The following is a 19,569-nucleotide window of genomic DNA, read 5'->3' as shown; positions in this document are numbered from 1 at the left end:
TTTGTCTTTTAAACACATACGGCTGCCCACTGATGCTCACCAAACAACCTGACAGAGTTTGAAAGGATCTAAACAGAAAAATGGCAGAAAATCTCCAAATCTAGGTGTGCAGATCTTGCCACCCCATACCAAAAAAGACTTGAAGCCGTAATTGCCGCGAAGTAGAGATGAGAGTCTGAATACTTATGCAACATGAAAATGTGAAAAATGAATGGTCTGAATATTTTCTGAATTACTTGTATACACGATTGTATACGCCTGACAAACTTTCTCTTCAAAACCGACCAAAAATAACTCATCTTGCTTGCAGGGGTGATTTTTTTGACTAAAAAGATGAAAGCTTTTAATGCATCTTGAAATCTATTCTGTAGGAAATTCTCATGTTCCATATTAGAGAATTATTAAAACCACATGCTATAATATTACACGCTAAGGAAACACTCAAAGTATAAATGACAGTAGTGAGATGGGTGGAAACAGGCTTCAAATGGAAAACAAATGGATACGTGGGAGACAAACTCTCAGTGTCTCAGTCAAGGCCTATGTGTTGAAAGCTCAACGTCCACACAGCACTGGATACATTTATGTCCTTGCTTTTTGTTGGGGTAAAAAAACGAGGCCGAAACCCACCTGGTTGGTCCCTCTGAGCCGCCCCTGAGGTCGGCTGTCTGCCGGGTACAGTCCTGCTCCTTGAGGGGCTGACAGTGGACTCTAACTGGTGAAACTTGTGCACTCTGTCCCTCACCAGAATTGCATCCTCTTTTGTTTTGTAGCCTAAACGTGGCCAGCCCAGGTCTTTTTTTTGCATTATGCTATCAATCTCTGCCATCAGACGTGTCTGGGCTCGGGCCACCTCTGCGGGGCTGTACTTATGCATGTGGACAACATCCTCCCTCTCCCCCAGCAGTTTAGAGAGAAGGGAATAGAGGTCACCTGCACAAGAGGAAACAGAGGAGAAGCGGAAAGACAAAAGAGGAATGGTGGCGTGAATAGAAAAGTGAGAAAGTCATTGGAGTGGAGGAAAGGAGGCTGTGCTGGTGGTGTTATATGTATTTGATATACTGTGTTATTTTTGTCTGTCCTTTACAATTGTTGCTTAGCAGATTGTATGCCATGCCCAAGTGAGATCTTGTGTAATCGGCAGACAGTGCAACATAAACAGCGTTTTATTTAATCGCATCTATTCTGATAATGCTGACTGGCTGTTTTAGTGTTCTGGCATCCTCACTGGCATGCAAAATAAAAAGGCTGCACATCATTTATCAAGCCTGAAAAGGTTATATCCAAATTTGAAACTTATGTCATGCCCATCTACAGGGTATCTGCAGTAGTGCTGTCAAAAGTTCCAGTCAGTATGTCAATTTCCCGCTAACATTTGAGCGCTGTTGAGTGGATTCTCAAACAGCGCTGATTGGCCATTGTGTTCAAACGCTCAACAGATATGACTGTGATTGGCTACAATGATCATCTTATTTATTAACTTGCTGATTAATAGAATAGCAATGAGGTTGCAACTGCTTGTGGGAGATGGAATGAAATTTCCTCAGATTACCTGAAAGAACTGATGATTAGAATGTCAAAGATCTGCAGATGAAAGATTCTTTGACGAAAGAAAAACAATTATTTGATGTATGTTTTCATGAACAGTTTGAGATTTCTAAGTGACCCCAAACTTTCAGAACATGAGCAGATCCCTACCTGACAGTAAACTAACAAGTTTAGTGTGCTGAACCAGACTCCGGTGTCTCGTAGATCAGTGACATTGGATAAGTATCAATGACCGTCTTTCTCTAAGGCCTGGTGAAATATTCTATCAAACAGAAACCTCTAATAGTCCTAACAGGGTACTTTCGTAGATGATATTCTGGCTTTGTACAGTAGGTCCATCTTATGGTGACTTTACCTTTGAAGTGCCCCTATTATGGATTTCTGAAAATGACCTTTCATGCAGTGTGTAACACAGTGAATGAAAACATCCTGAATGGTTTAAATCTGAAAGTGCACCGTGTGTAAAGTTATTGTCTCTCAAAAGAAAGAGTCGACTCTGAATCATTGAAACGAGTCGTTTTTAAAACGAATCCCAAGCCGTTTCATGTTGATGTCAACATGAAACATTAGCATACTGACCGCCCACTTTTCATTTTGGTCTGAATGAAAATGCAAATTCATTCCTTGCCACTAGGTGACGCTTTTGCAGCGGTAAAAACAGCTGTTTCCCCGGTAACGCTGTACACAAAGCAGCACTGCGCTCACAAACACTGCTTTATCAGGCATTACAGGCGAGATGAAATGAAAATGAGACCAATCGGACCAATCACCGCAGATTAGCGTCACGTAAAGGAGGGGTTTGGAAAAATGAATCGTTGAGTGAGTAAGGTAAAAATAACTGCATATTATAAGACAATGAAAGTGTTTTTTTGACCTTGCATGCATGTCAACCTGTTGTTGGGGACTCCCAAAACCAAAATATGAACGTTTCATTACCCATAATAGGGGCACTTTAATGTGTCTTTGTTTTTGGCATTTCTCCCTTGCACTCCCAAACAGTCCTTCTTTAGCACAGAACCAGCATTTACCGGCACCCCTGATAAATTCCTTCCACTTTATGATCAATGTTGTTTAATTCTCTATATACCAGGTCCTTCTCTTTAAAGTCTGGCTTCTGTCACACACAAAGGGCTCTGTAATCATAAGTAAATCCTTAAAGCATTGCCCAGGTTTCTTTACCATTGTTCTCAACTGTTCTTCTAATGACTCCTTAGCATTTCATGATGAACTTGAGCCGGTTCGGAGCTGAATAGTTTTTCTGCCATTTTTCTGTGAATTGGGATTGTGTGCAAAGGATTGTGGGTGATTAGAGGATGAGAAGGAAACACCTAATGCACCCTTCAAAACACCATTGTGTTGTGCCTCTGTGTAGGCTCTAGAAACACTCATCCAATCTGTTCAGCCTGGGCTTTAACAGCACTTTAATTGAGAAAAGCTCTTTTCATTACAAGGCAATTGTAAAATGCCTTCTGCTGCTATATGAGATTTAGTGCGACCGTGATGCTTTTTAATAAAGTGCCGGTTGATGTTTTGTTTTACCTGACGATGTGATGTCACCGCACAACGCACTCTGTTGGCAATTTCATTTCACCAGCTCAAAATAAAATCCACTCTGATTTTCCATAACCAAATAAGCATTAACAAATGAGATTTTACACTAATTTAGAAAGATTACTGGTCAAATATATACATATATATATATATATATATATATATACACACGTTAAGGGCCAACAGTGTAGTTAGCAGCAAGGCCCTTCTCTAACTGCCAGTGGTGAAATGTTTGATAAATTTCCACTGAATCTTGGACATTAACACAAATAAATCCAGATAAGTCTTCTAAGACAACTGCCAGACACCTCCTACAGGGCAAGAAGAAGAAGATCCCATTACCACCGGAAAAGATTCCTCATTGGTCCAAATGTTGTTTTTTATTAACTAATGGCCTTTCAATCCATCTTAACTCACGCCAAGGTTCAGGTCAGAGGCCATAAAAAAAACTTCAAGATGCAGCAAGGTATTTTACTGGCCATGCAACAGCTGTGGCTTAAACAAATATAGCCAAGTCTCTACACATTTCTTTACACAAACTGTATACAATCCTTGAACAATTCCAATCCAACAAAAACATACTTATTTAGAGAAATAAGTATTATTAATGACAGCTGTCTGTAGTACAACAATCCATACAAAGAAAGCATGCATGATAGGTCCACCTTTTTCAATCATGTGTGGACTCTATGCATTTAAAACTTTACTTTACTTTACAATGCCAAAAGTGTTGTGGAGGTGGTTTGGGAAGTGAGTCACTTCTGGCAAAACACAGTCATTGTTCTTGGCCTGGCTCCACAGGGAGATGCTAATACATAATATTCATAAATCTATTCTGTAAAAAAGCATTAAAATACCACAATATGGAAAAGACCAAGTCAGCATTATACACAGTCATTTCATTAGCGTAAGCCCTATTCGGACGGGACTAGTTTTACAGGGGGTCTTTAGAAAAATTTGTGTTTCACAGACGTACTTGGTGATTTTAATCCCGTCCGAATCTGCCACGTCTGTTTTTTTTTTTCTCACACAACCTCTGTAATAATTCCAGAGCAAATTATCTACTGTTTTTCAGCAAACTCAGAGATCCTCTGAGAAAACTAATCCCGTCCGAATGCGATGTCTGTGATTGCCGGTGAGATTTTTTTTCAAAACACGTTTCCTTGTGTGTTTTGGCCAACGTGAATTACCGTAGACGCTCTTACCGCACTCATGTTTGATATATTTGCCTCCCGTCAAAGAAATAGAAAAACAAAAACAATAATAAAATCAAGAGCCAGATCACATAAACCATTCAGACTGGCTATTGTAATATCAGCGTCAGGTAAAATTACTTGCGTTCATTTCTGCACTCAATTACATAATGTTTTAATTACATATGCACCTTTATGAAAATTAAATTTTTTTTTTTTTTACTACAAATAAATAACTAAAGTAAAACTAAAGCAACCACACATTAACATGGTTTTGCTATACTAGCCAATGAGCTTCACCATGGTATTTGTAGTAAAACTGTTATACTAATGGTAATCAATCCGAATGACACGCGTGATCTCTGAAACGCCCAGATGTACAAAACAGCCCCTCCCACCTCTGTAATAAACACGGAGATGTTAGTCCTGTCCGAATTGGTAAATGAAAATCGCAGACGTCAGGTGATAAGAATCGAAACTCAAGCCTAGCCTTCTACTAGGAAGGGGTATACATTTGTTATGAAGCTAAATAGAAGGATAGGATAAAATTTTGCAAAAATGAGATGCTAAAACTGTTTTTAATTCATGCAGAGAAATCTCTGAGATGTACCAGTGAGCTCTCAGCGGGTTCGAGATGTGTAAATGGGTCATGATGACATATTATTTTTTAATATATGATTATTTTCCCTGAGGTCAAGTTATGGTGATAATTCCCCAAAACAGTGTTAACTTAAAAATGACCATTTTAAACCTTGTCTTTGATGATGTGAATGAAACATTTGCTCTACTTTAACACTACTGCCCACTGCTGGCATTGCATCAACACCTCCCACCATACACATTAACAACTGTTGGTAAATGGCAAAACACTTCAAATGCAGTCTTATGTTTGAATTGTGGTGGATTAGTAGTTAACTGTTCACCTGTGTAACTGATGAAAAACAGGGTTTTGGTGATAACATATCTAATAAACTATCGGTATAAATACACGTTGTTCCTGAAGTTATGTCGTTGGTGCTTTCACAATCAAACAGTTGCAGAATTAACTTACAAGCTAAACGATGAAAGAAAACATGATTTTTATGTCATGACCCCTTTAAAACAAATCTTCAATAAACAAACATGTCAACGCACACAGCTGAATTTCATTGACAGCTAGATGGAGTAGTAAATGATGGTGGTTTTTTGTTTGGTTTCCATAATATCCCTTTCTTTGAAGTTACTCATGTCACTAATAAACCATATAATGTGTGAAGTGTTTAACATTTTATCAAGCCTCATGCCAATCAAAACCTGTTTGATTTTTTTGTTCCATTTGGACATCTACCTTATCTGACACACTCATGTCTATGAGCATCTATATTTATGAGTTGTACTACAGTTGTACTATTAAACCACTGTGTTTTTCACAATAAAAGAATGTCATTCAGCCACCGTGTCTGTCAAATGAGATTTGTAATGGTTTTCCAGCAGTGATTGTGTGTTTTAGTCTTGATTATCTCTGTAATCTGAAAGTATTTTTAAACATCTTACCCTGATCCAGAACATCCTCTTCTCTCTTGGGCTCCTGCAGCTCCACAACATCTGTGGAAATCAAGAAAGAAATAAGAAAAAAACAACAACAAAATCAAGTATATTTAATTACGAAATATTAACTGGATTCTGGTTTCACTGGATTATCCCTAAAAGTAATACATTCATCCCATGGTATAAGACTTCAGTCATACTGCCCACTCATAGTGTAAAATCTTCAACCGTCTATTTTTGGATGGTACCTTTATGAGGAGCTGACTCATGCTTCATGGACATCATATGGTCTGGACTGACTGGGATGGGAATATTGGCCTCAGAAGGGATGTTTCGGAACAGCTCACTACTGCCGTCATCTCTGCAGTTCATGTAAGGCACACCACGGCTGTTGTCCATGTAGTACATGATGTAGAAGTTACACATCTCATCATTGGAGGTGCCTCTGTAAGGAAGGAAACAATGACACATGAACAAACTACTAGCACAAAATGACAAATTACAGCGCCAAAGCTGCAAGTAAACTACGAATAACCAACCAAACTGATTTCGGCTCAATTGACACACCCACAGACTCTCTCAAAACTGCATAATCCTGTTGGGTTTCCACTGTTTTTGCGGCTTAATTAGTAAAGGAGATTTTGGTTTGTTCTCAGGCGCACCCCTAAATATCAAGAAAAAAGTCAACTGTTCCTGGTTGTTTTACACGTAGATCAGATGGCACTTTGGTCAGAAACAACAAAAACACTTGCAGTGTTTGCAAACTTTATTTTTGCATTGTTGCATTATGCAATGCTTACTCCCATTACAAAACCAATGAATAAAATGTCCCACCCATTCTTTTTTCACTCAGACTTTCATCACAATAAAGAAATTGTGCACAACTACACGATTTTGGTAAAAAAAAAAAAAATTGTCATTTTAATTCTAATTGCGATTTTTTTCTGATAATTTTTTTTTAATGTCTTGTATGGTGCACAATTTGGCCAAAAATCCTGTGATTATATAACAATATGACTATAAAATAATAACACCAATAATAGTAATTTTATTTTACAGTACAACTTTATTATTACGATAACAATATTTAATTTAATCACTTTTAAATGTGTAACCATTGAGGTTTGGTGCGGAAACTGCAGAGAGCCTTTAAAAGTGACGTATCATGAAAATCTGACTTTTCCAGGTTTTAAGGGCTATAATCAGGTCCCCAGTGCATCTACCAACCAAGGAAATGTGAAAAAGATTAACCCAGTAACTTTGTTTTGGTAAGCCTTTTTCTGCAAGCGTCTGAAAAAACGAGCACGTCTGATTTCGCTCCCCTTGTGACATTGCAAAGGGATCTCATTATAATATTACCGCACCTTAATCTGTAAGTTTACACCCGCTGCGCCGTCATTTTCATTTCGCAAGCGACAACAGTGTAACCTTACCAGTTCTAATGGAATGGCGAAAGTTTGGGCAAAACATGCTAACTGTTCTGCCTTCTGCTGCACAGATGAGCACAGAACACTGTTTAGAGTCCCAGCCTCAGAGGACACAAGAGCAGAGGATTTATTGATTAATTTATTGTATATTGCTGCTGCCACACAGATCTAAAAATAAACATGTGACATAACTGACTGTTTTTGTAACTCGTGTGTGTTTTTAACGTAAACTTGTGTGTGAATGAGAACTCACATGCTGTGACAGCCGCTTTCTGTCCGTGTGCACTCAGAAAACCGTATATCAGAAGTTCAAACTAATATGGTTTAAAACGCATGATTTCAGCATGATAAACATGTTCCACAAAAATATTAAGCAGCAAAACTGTTTTTAACACTGATAATAATGAGAAATGTTTCTTGAGCAGCAAACCAGCATATTAGAATGATTTCTGAAGGATTATATGACACTGAAACTTCTCTTTGTAAACAACAGCAGACTTATAAATGTTTCTAATGATGAATGTTGCATTCCCAAATGCAAATTAAAGCGGCTCAAACCAAGCGCAGCTAGCACTAACAGTAAATCGAAACTAAAAACAGTACTGTAACAGCAGACATGTAGCGCATCACTGCAGCCTATTATATAATTACATCACAACCGCTGCAAATTTGATTATAATTAGTCATACAGCAAATTTTGCATGGCACATTACATCCTTCAGATCTGCATCATGTTTTGTGAACATTTGATATTTTGGTGAGTAATATAATAAAAAGGCCACATCCATAACTATTAAAAGTGCTGGGAAAACCCTGCCAGAGCTTCATGCTTCATCCCTAATTAGTTAATATGTAAAAATATTAAATAAGATTCCAACATGTCTGTTGCTTGAACACCTAATTACACTTCTCATGGGGTGCACTTACTTTTTCACAGCGCTGTATGTATAATGGGACCAAGCATCTGCAATGCATTTATATATGTGTACTTCTGTACATATGTCTCTGGCATAAGTGGGCAGTTCTTGATGCCAAAGACTAGACTGTGGACTTGAGTTGGGTGCGTGGGCGAGAGCGCTGGGCTTCCTGGGAGATGCGTCAATGCACGATTATGTGCTCTCCCTATCTCCATGGTAACAGGAACGGCAGGGCAGAGGCGCACATACGTTCAAGGAGTCACGCTCAAATGGAATATGATGAAACACAAAGCCAATCTACTGCGTGTGTTTAATCACTCTTTAAACACCACACAGAAACACAGTCACCACCTGTCTCACAGTGTCACTCTATCAGATGGACATAGTAAGAGAGATGGTCAGAGACACAATGACACCAATCCAACACCATGCAAACACAGTGAAAGGGAGAAGCTGGAAATGTCAACTGCATGCACAACATCACCTCTCATCTAACACACTTACTGCCACAGTAACTCTACATAGGAATAAATGAACAAAAAAAAAAGGTGAACTCTCCCATAGGAAATCTGACATCGGTTACACGTTTAAACAATGCTATTAGGCATTACAAAACAGTAAGAGTCTAATTAAAACAGCAACACAATAAGAATCAATGATTGGCCAGAACACGGACTTACCCGATTTGGGTAATAGTGGTTCGTCCTTCTCCTGTGAACACACAACGAGCTGCCAGTATGTCTCCATTTCTTACATCTATGGTGTTGGTGACTGGATAAAAAGCCTAAACACAAGTGAAGTTTAAAAGTTAGCTTAAAAAAAAAAAAAAAAACCCGGAAATTGACATTGTCACCCTCATGTCGATCCAAACCCATAAGGCTTTCATTCCTCTTCAAAACACAAGTCACACACTTTTAATGAAACCTTTCGGCTCGTAATTGAAAGTAAGTCAAGGTAACCAAAACTTTCAAGCTTCAAAACGTTCATGAAGACATTGTAAAATTAATCCATACAATTCTGAATAGACACGATCACTTAATGAATAAGGATGTAACGATTCCTTCAACTCACGATTCGATTTGCGATTTTGATTTCACCATTAATTTTTTTTTAACAAAATGAGATTGAAGACATTATACAGTAAATGAGAAGGTGTCCTTTTATTAGGCTATTGCTGCACGCTTCTTTGTGAAATTGAAATAACAAAACTAAATTGAAATTTTAAAACAAACCCCAAATCAAATAAGCAAGTTACACAAATAAAATAAATCTCTTCATATAAACAAACTAAGGCTTTGTCTTTGCTCTTTCCATTTAAAATGAGAGGCAACCACTGCGTTTTAATCTTCATCCAAACAAATATGCAGCGTACATGCAGCATGAGCAGTTTTTAATCTAAATTAGACTGTATAATTTTGAAATTTGAAGCAAAAACAGAATGGTCTGACTTTAGTTTTGTGAAACTATACATAAAACACATCTGAACGAAACAGCAGACGAGCTGAATGAGACGCAGAGTCACTCTCTGCCAGCAGATGGTGCTTATGAACAACAGGCTACAGTGTTTCCTTGGTTACCGCTGTAAACTTAAGCTGTGCTAATGAACATTAATATGCATCATTCAGAGGCAAGATGAAAAGAAAATACCACGTAACCTTTTCTAACGACAGTCAGTTCCCCTCAGAGACACATTCATATAAACTCCTACTATTTCAATTGACCTATCGGTAAGCCCCTCCCCTCGAATGCAGATGAGCCAATGGCAGTCGAGTATCAGTTGCACAGGGAGTGGAACTCGGACATCTCTAGGTTTCAGCGCCATAGAGAAACATTGAAAGATCCGAAGCTCGCATCGGTTTGATGGTGTTTATGCTACAAAAAAATGGAAAAACGATGTGCATGTGGTACTTGTAACACTGATTCCAGGTATCCTGAGAGGATGGGCAATATAATTTATATTATTACTGTACATTTCCTGAATCCAAACAAAACAGAGCAAAATGTCCCTAAGCATTCAACCCCAATGAAGACAAAAACGTTCATTTTCTGGTTGTCATACACTCATCAAGTTACAATTTTCATCTGCTCAAGCAGAACTTTAATGTTATATTGTGCTTTAGCAAGGTATCTCTGGCTAAAACTAGCTTACGTTAAAGTTAGTGAGTCCATGCTAATGTACAAACTTAAAAAGCCGACTGTTCTCGCGTCTTGTACAGTGTAGGTCAAAAACACACAAACGAAGGTCTCTTCATATTAAACTGGTTAAATGTACATTAATTTAATCGTACGATACATGAAGTGTTGATCCGCGATCGTGATGACCGACCATAATGAGACTTCTCCAGCCTACATTGTGATCTGTAAACCCTCACTTCGAGTTTTCAACCGGCTCAGTTAATCGTTACATCCCTATTAATGAAGAGAGCAAACAGAAGATCCAACGTGCTTGCTTGTCAAGAAATATCTTCATTTGTGTTTCAAAGACGAACAAAAGTCCAATCTGTTTGCAAATGACAAGAGGGTGAGTAAATGACAGAATTTTCTTTTTTTTTTTCGGTGAACTAAACCTTTGACATTAAAGGAGACCTATTATGCCCCTTTTTACAGGATGTAATATACACAGTAAGTCTCAGGTGTGCCCAGAATGTGTCTGTGAAGTTTCAGCTCAAAATACCCCACAGATCATTTATTAAATCATTTTGAAAATGCCTATTTTGAGTGGAAGCAGAAACAGGCTGTTTTCATGTATGCATCTTTAAATGCAAATGAGCTGCTGCTCCCCGCCCCCTTTTCCAGAATAGAGCTGTGCTTTTATAGCTCGTTCCTCAGATACTCTGCTAAAAACATCTGTTTGGTTTTGATTATCGTGTCTATCGCGCTGAAATCATGCATTTTAAAGCCATATCAATTTAAACTTCTGATATTCGGTTTACTGAGCACACACATCTGAAGAGATCTCTGCTAATACGGCAGTGTCCGTTAACAGTCGTGGGCAGGGCCTGTAAAACCTGACATCACATTTTACAGATTCTACGAACGGCTCTTTCTGAGACACTGATTTAGATTTTTTGGGGATTAAAAAAAAAAGGAGCAGGTGGATTTTTATCATTATAGGGTGGTTATGTACACACACTACCAACACACATTTATGTTCAATCAACATGTAAAAGTGAATTTTGCATAATAGGTGCCCTTTAATATATTTGCAGGCTATTCACATCACCACTCATTTGCAAAGTTCTACGCATCTCTGCTTACTGCATGTTTATGCATTATATACCTTGAGTACAATTCCAATCCAAAACCCAATTATTTTACAGTACACAGTATGGCACCAGCAATGCCAAGGTCATGGGTTTCATTCCCAGGGAATGCATGAAAATGTATGGATTTAGTGCAATCTAAGTTGCTTTAGGTAAAATCATCTGCCAAATGTAAATGTGTAAATGTTGTCTTTAAAATATCACATTTAATCATTCTCTTACAGTATACATGGGCCAATATACTGCTTTTACATCTTTAGAATGGGGACCATTGCAAGAGTCCCTTGGCATTGAAAAGTTAAAAAATTAAACCTTGATTAGTTGATTCAGGTACATTAGAGTTGGCACTGTACAGCAGTACTACACAGTCAAGTGGCTCTCCAGAAGCAGCAGTTGTCTAAACAAGAAAAGCATGCTGGACTCTAGTAATGCATATTGTGCACATATGTGTGCACTCTACATGTATGCATGCATTGGATATTGTGCTTACTGGAAATTGCGCTTACTGATACCTTTGTAAATAACTTAAACAGAGTGGAAACAGGTCTGACAGCAGGCAAAACATAAAACACTGAAGGGTCATTAACATGACTGACAACTCTTATCAGAGACAAATGATGCATTAACTTCCCTCTATAGATGCCACGTATTAATCATACTCGATCAGGCAGAGTGGACACGTTTAGACATACTTGTGGCAACAGTGGAGACTGGCGACCAATCTGAGTCCACCGTCCATTTCGAACCCTGTACCCACTCACAACTTTACCTGAAGAACAAGACACACAACAAGATCAAGATACACTGCCGTTCAAAAGTTTGGGATCAGTAAGATTTGTTATGTTTTTTAATGGAGTCTCTTCTGCTCATCAAGGCTGTATTTATTCGATCAAAAATACAGAAAAAAACTGTAATATTTTGAAATTTCTAATATTGGTTTCCTATTTTAATATACTTTAAAATAGAATTTATTTCTGTGATGTAAAGCTGATTTTTCAGCATCATTTCTCCAGTCTTCAGTGTCACATAATCCTTCAGAAATCATTCTAATATGCTGATTTATGAGTGTTGAAACTGTTGTGCTGCTTAATATTGTTTTTTGAAACCTGTGATACTTTTTTCTTTGATTCTTTGATGAATACAAATTTTAAAAGAACAGCATTTATTTAAAGCTGCAGTCCGTAAGTTTTGCCTCTTTGTCACCATCTCTGTTTGAAAACCTGGAATTGCAGCAGCTCCAGCACAGATGAATCTAATGTTCTGAGGTGAATGTGTGGCTGTCAGGTGTGGATGTTTATTGTTATTCGCAATCACAGATTCTAGCCTACTTCTTGGAATATGTGACCCAAATAAGAATTTTCACCATATGTTTCCATCTGAACAAATAAGTAACAAGTCTGCCAGCTATGTTCTGACCAACTGAGGAAAAAATAATTACAATAAATCGCGCTACCAATGGTGATTAAATCTAACAATCGGTTAGCTAACATCACATCAAACCGTGCAAATTATTATTATTGTTATACTTTATTCTCAAATTATTAATGTCAACAACATCAGCATTGCGTGACAATGAGTATAGTGTGTATATTTCAATTTCTGTACAGTCTAATATCTAATTGTCATACCATTCGAATTTCATATTAAGAAATTCTTTAAACCCATGCAGCAAACTATGCTCCCTTCGAAATGGTTTTCTTTAAAATACAAATCTTGTGTAATCCCATGTAGGCTATCTGTAATCAGAAGCACATTTAAAACTGGAATATAATTTCATTTAATTCACATGTGTTTCATATAAACACATAATCCTTTCTGGATTACAATCCGCCATCAAAATGATGCATTTAATTATTCCAGCTGCTGTGAGAAAAGGCTATAAACGATCATCCACCAACAGGATCCTCACATGCGATAGCCTACTAGCCGGGACAACTTCTTCATGTTTACAGACGTGACGTAATGATGCAGTGCCATGATCGAATTTCCAGCAGAAACCTACCCGTACCACTCAAATTAGAAAACATTATTATAAGCTAAAAGTTGTGAATCTGTATTTTTGATCGAATAAATACAGCCTTGATGAGCAGAAGAGACTCCATTAAAAATCTTACTGATCCCAAACTTTTGAGCGGCAGTGTATGCTAGCACCATAAAATGTATACAATTTACTAAGAATAAATAAGAACTTAGTTGATGTAAATAAATGCAATAAAGCAGTATCTCACCGAGGCTGTGTGTGTGTGTCCTGAAGGCAAACGGATACATCGGGGAAGATGGGTAAGTGCAAGCTATGTCTGCATTGGTAACTGCAAACACCAAAAACATCAGACGTCATAAATGAAGATGACAAGCACTGATAACCAAAAGCTCAGACACCTTTCACAACCCCAAACGTCTGCAAGATTATAGTGCCAAACTGGAAAATAGTTGAAATGTCACAGATTGCATGTACCTTTCTTCCCAGGAGGAATGACAGTGTCCACAGACATCATCAGATATATGCCAGCAATAAAGGGCTGTCTGCACAGAGCACACAACAGTCATCACATGGAAATGAATTACAGTTAACAAAACACCACATTTTTATTGACTTCCATATTGAATTGCTTACAGATTACATCACATTTACAGTCTTAATATGTATATGAATATGTAAGGAATAATTAACAGCATCACATTATTGAAAAATAATGCACACCTTAAGTAGTAATCCCTACTCTAGTGAAATAAAAACTAAAATGTATTTGAAATACATATATTTTGTGTTAAGCATACTAAAAATAAATTTATATTTATGTGCTTAATAAAAATACCTTGTAATTTTACTTTTAACAAATTTTGTGCTAAATGCACTTTAATAGTGCAAAAGCAGTACTGAAGTCCAACAGTTTATATCAGTAAGTCTTAAGTAATGTCAATAAATGTGTTAATGGATTTGAAGTATACTTAGTATGAAATGTATTTCAAATAAATTATGGCATAAGGTTTTATTTTTACTACGGTAAACATTTCACTTTTAAATACAGCATAGCATCTTCCCTATAGGTCCTTTGTTTTTTATACGACAGTCACCATGTGAAATAAAAATAAAAAAGCTTATATTGATTGCTGATACTGCCCCCACATGATTGTAAAGCGCTTTGGGTGTATTGCAATACACAATAAAGCGCTATATAAATGCCTCATTCATTCATTCATTCATTCATTCAGTTGTAACAAAAAAGTGAGGATGTCCTAGTGGATGACTTGTTTACGTAAGTATTTTCAGTGACAAAGTGTATTGCATTCTCACCGATTTATGTACCTTTTACAAACATAACAGGCATACATTATGCTGTTTAAACTGTTTAGCCTGTGTTTTGTGGTTTCTCCACTCACATTAAAACATGCTTTAGCAGATCAATAAGAACACAATGGACGTAATGGAAACAGGCACTCTGCAGTGATATATACACAGTAGAATGACTCTATTGACCAATCAGAATCAAGGAATTGAACTAGCAATTTTTTTAAATAAAATAAACTAATGCATTGACAATAATACTGTCCTTTTCAGGTTCCATCAACACATTCATATTTTCCAAAACATGGACGTGGCCCATTTTCCAGTTGCACCTAAAAATAAGTAATTGTGCCTTTTGGCATGTGTGACATAAATTAGGACAGACATGAGCTGAACTGGAGCTGATTCAGTCGCTGTTTTTACTCATGCTCAATCAACACTTTATTTCCTTAGCATTTTCCTAACTGCAATGAGCAATGTTTGACTGTGCTTTTGGATCTTTTTTCGTCAAACTAAAGTTATAATTAACCCACAGATTCTCTGAAAGCTTGAATAGATGCTTTTTTCTCAGTGTTACAAGGTTTCAGAGAACTTAACAGCTGCTCATACATAAACCTAAACAATTTATCAACGCATTAGAAGCACAGGAAACAAGAGTTCTTGAGATAGATAGTGACTTACACTGTAAATCTATCACCACAGAAGTACTTAATTCGCAATAAATCCATATATTACCTTTGTGTGATAAACCAACCCTAATTTAAATCGTAATTCTTTGATAATCTTCCTTCAAATCTCATTTTGCAAAAAAGCTCAGTCATGTCAGGCTTAACATCATCGACTGAAGAAAATCATTCTTGTTTGGAACAACAGGAAAGTGAGTAAATGATGACAGAATTGAACAAGTAGGCTACATCTTGTGAATAAATCACAGCTATTCTTAGATCTAGTGGCGATAACTTACCGTTTGGAAGTCATTCTTAAAGTGAGTCCTGAGCAGTCTCTATGATGATCTAAAACCAAGACAAGATAAACACATTAGTCACATCTCATCACCAAAATGCTGTCAGACATTGTGCAAATACTGCTGTTTTATGTAGCAAATGGCATGCAGACAAAAAATTGTCACAATGAGAGGAGAGTGTGTAAATGTTGATGAAAACTAATGTCTCATTTAACTAATGTCATCATACATAGTCCATTTCTGATCAGCAGGCCAAGTTTAAAGCATGCTGATCAGCTCTGTACATCAGTATTTACCTCTGAAATTTTTGATATCACCATAGTGAATTTGCAGCACAAAGTAGTTGATTCTGGTGTCTCCTCCAACTTTAAAGCCAACATCTGAAAAAAAGAAAATAAAAGAGTGCAAAACAAGGTGAATTCAGTCTTTCATTGTTTTTCAGAGAAGAGGCAATTACTCATGATCACTTGTAAGTTATAACAGCACTGGCTGAACTCTGGCTGCCGTGAGAAAGAAATGATGAGGAGAAAGGAGAGCACCTTTGGGCAGTTTGGTTGGAGGAGCATTCCTGGCCCAGGCATACATGATCTTGGTCTGATCCCGACACGTCCCCAGCTCTCTCCCACAATCCCTAAACAATCCAACCAAAATATGTCAGAAATTAATCATTATTACTCATTACAACTCATGCATTTGCGATATGGTCATTTTGTGTCAACTCAACCAGAGGTCCTCAGCTAAAAATGTTGATTTTTTTTTTTTTTTTCTGGTGAAAGAAATACATAAATGGCAAAATATTAAATGCCTTGGATGAATATTTGCTGAGTAATCCACTATTTTGAAGAGAGCAGTCAAAATGACAATTTTCACCTGACATATGAAACTAAATATCAGAGAGGAGAAATGACTTTAGAAAGATGGCAGCAGCCCTGTTATTTTTACACATGGATTGGTAGGTCTATAAGTCTATAGATCTATTAGTAAAATTTGTAGACTTTAACAACCTTTGTTGCATTTTTCCTCATATGCCAATGGGGGAAAAAATGGTACAAAGCAAGCACTTTTTGTGTGTTTTTATTTACCTTAGTTTACATGCTTGTAAATCAAGAAACATTTGATCTTTTCTTTTGGTATCTTTATTTAAAGGGCCCTGTATAATTCAATTAGACAGGTATGGGGATATCTATGTGGCTCAGTGAGTAAATTTTTATACCATACACAGTTTCAGTGGTCAAAAACCAAACATAAGTCCCACATTTCATTGTTCAACCACACATTGTTATTCCTCCATGGCATTTAATAGTTTGGATTTTATCACTACATATGTGTCTTTCTTCAGGTTAATATTACTAAATCAGTCATTTTAGCTGTGGAAAGTTTCTGAAATTTGGTTGATTTGACACAGAACAACAATAGTGAAGTTATCATCTTTTTCATATGAATACAAAACTCAAATGTAGTAAATCTGACTGAATGACATCTATCATACAACTACACAGCCCTCCCCCAACTCCAGTGTCACAGAACCGGTTGGGATGCTCAAACACACATGCTGGTCTGAGCATTACAGCAGTTTTTTTTCTTTTTCTGAGAAGTGTTGGTAACACTGTATTTTTAAGGTGTCCTTGTTACACGTTATATGTACTTACTATTATAATAACAATAAATTATGCATAATTACATGCAAGTAACCCTAAACCAAACCCTATTATTACCAAATATTACTCAGTACTTAAGTGTATAATTACACTGTAACAAAGACACCTTAAAATAAAGTACCGAAGTGTTTCCCACACCATGTTCCAAAAGAATGTCCAACACATATGTTTGTGTATCTTTTTTTTTACATATATGTAATTTACAACATTCTGTCATGTTCTTATGTGTACATTTCCTCATTAACTTCTCATTCTGTCTGATAGAAAGCCTAAATGAAAGTGTGCCATGCAAGCCACGAGAAGCACCCTGCAGTATCTGCACGATGAATTTTTTATAATACATGAGTGACATTAAAGAGGGAAGCGATTGGAATATGGAAATTCACACGGTGAAGACTGAGAGCAGGGAAATGAAGCCACTGTGGTTAAAATGAGACAGACACTGTATACCTCAGATCTGTTTTAGCGTTCTCAAAAACCCTGACTTTATACCAAGAGTATATGTGCCTTTTTGATTATATTTGGGGTTACTGTTTTGAGGTTTGTTTATCAGGTAATATGGCTGCTGTACTGTATTTACTGCAATGTTTTTGAGTTAATTATATCTAATCACACAGCTCATGGAAACTGAAGAAAGGATGGGAACCAAGCCTCCATCTCCCCTCCCTTCAGGTCATCTCAGATGCTGTTGTCAAGGTGCAAATGGTTGCTGTAGAAACTGGCAGTTTTTTTACTTTTTCTCTCTCTTTCTAAAGGGAAGTGGCAGTTGTTGCGGTACTGGCCAGAAGAAAGCTCAAATAAGATTTAATGACACAATAATAATAATTAATAACTAATCATTTTGGCCACCACTGTATATATACTGTAAGTACAGAGACAAATGTCATTAAAAATGTAATGTTTCTTGTGCCCCTTGAATCACCAAAAAGAATAATAACAACAACAGAAGGTGTTTCCCGAGCACTTTTACTTTCCCACACCCATCTGTCATTGGTCTGATAAACAGATACTGCAATCCAGCCTCAAACTCACACTTCTGGTTGAACAGCTAACATGTCAAACTGCTCAAAGAGACTGATGTTCTGAAAGCACCACAAGGTCACAGGAGCTCAAGCTGACTGTGGCTTATTCATAGCTGACTACACACATAAAACACAGACAGGACTAACACTGAACAAATGAAACACTTCATCCTTAACTGTAATTACAGTCATTTGTGCAACTGTTGCATGTATGCACACACCATTCAAAAGCTTTATTTGATCATTAATACAATAAAAAAGTAATATTGGTAATTATTATTACAATATATAACAGCTTTCATCTATTTGAATATATTTTTCATATATTTTAGCTGAAAGCTGCATCATTACTCCAGTCTTCAGTGTCACATGATTCTTCAGAAATCATTCTAATATACTGATTTGCTGCTCAAGAAACATTTATTATTATTATCAATGCTGCTTGATGGGTTTTTGTGAAACAGTCATACTTGCTTAATAATTTTGTGTGTGTGTGTGTGTGTGTGTGTGTGTGTGTGTATATATATATATATATATATAGAATGATAATGTAACTAACTAACCCTCATTTTTGAATGTTAGCGTATCTGTACAATATGCATGTTCTTTTTTTTTCTTTTTGCTGGACAAAGGAAAGTATGGCAACATAAAAAAAATCAATTAAAAGAGAAAGATAAAACTTTTAAGCATTAAAGATCCTCCAATCACTCTCGTTCTCAACGTGACTCACCAGTATCCCTGGGAGGCATAAGGGGTTTTGCAGCCATATAAAATCATGTGGTGGGCTGTGTCCATAGTGGCATGGGGAACAAAGTCCACTGAGAAGAGAAAAGAAAAGTGTTTTAAAGTCAGGAATCTTAACATGGTAAGATGGTAAGGTAAGCATCTTGACAAACAGCTGAAAGGTCAGCTCTATTTAAAAGTGGTTTCACACACAAAGCTAGTTTTAAAACAACTATTTGATCCCTAAACCAAGCATAAGAACTCACGTTTTAAATTAAACATGAAATTAAGTATAAAGACTGAAATGATATTTTCTTGAGAAACATACAATCTTTGTTTTATTTACAATTTAAAAAAATCATATTTTACAACATAGGTTTGTATGAAACCTCTGTGAAGAGTTTGAAAGGCTGAATGCTGTTTGCTCCGCATAAACCACAACGAGCATCAATATGCTACCTATATGAAAAGTGATGTATATCTTCAGAAA

General features: G+C 36.8%; 1 protein-coding gene across 1 annotated transcript in view; it reads right to left on the bottom strand.

Moving 5' to 3' along the window:
• The window catches only part of pam (peptidylglycine alpha-amidating monooxygenase), a 43,694-nt gene that overhangs the window by 18,989 nt on the left and 5,136 nt on the right, over positions 1 to 19,569 (bottom strand). The window contains 11 exon segments of the mRNA XM_058788840.1: positions 631 to 933; positions 5,826 to 5,876; positions 6,068 to 6,264; positions 8,844 to 8,947; positions 12,119 to 12,195; positions 13,655 to 13,735; positions 13,882 to 13,949; positions 15,677 to 15,725; positions 15,973 to 16,056; positions 16,216 to 16,307; positions 19,087 to 19,174. Of these exon segments, the coding sequence (XP_058644823.1) occupies positions 631 to 933; positions 5,826 to 5,876; positions 6,068 to 6,264; positions 8,844 to 8,947; positions 12,119 to 12,195; positions 13,655 to 13,735; positions 13,882 to 13,949; positions 15,677 to 15,725; positions 15,973 to 16,056; positions 16,216 to 16,307; positions 19,087 to 19,174 (1,194 nt within the window).

The sequence above is a fragment of the Onychostoma macrolepis genome, chromosome 10, assembly GCF_012432095.1.
Source record: "Onychostoma macrolepis isolate SWU-2019 chromosome 10, ASM1243209v1, whole genome shotgun sequence".
NCBI classification, from domain to species: Eukaryota; Metazoa; Chordata; class Actinopteri; order Cypriniformes; family Cyprinidae; genus Onychostoma; species Onychostoma macrolepis.
This window is presented reverse-complemented; position numbering and strand designations above follow the sequence as displayed.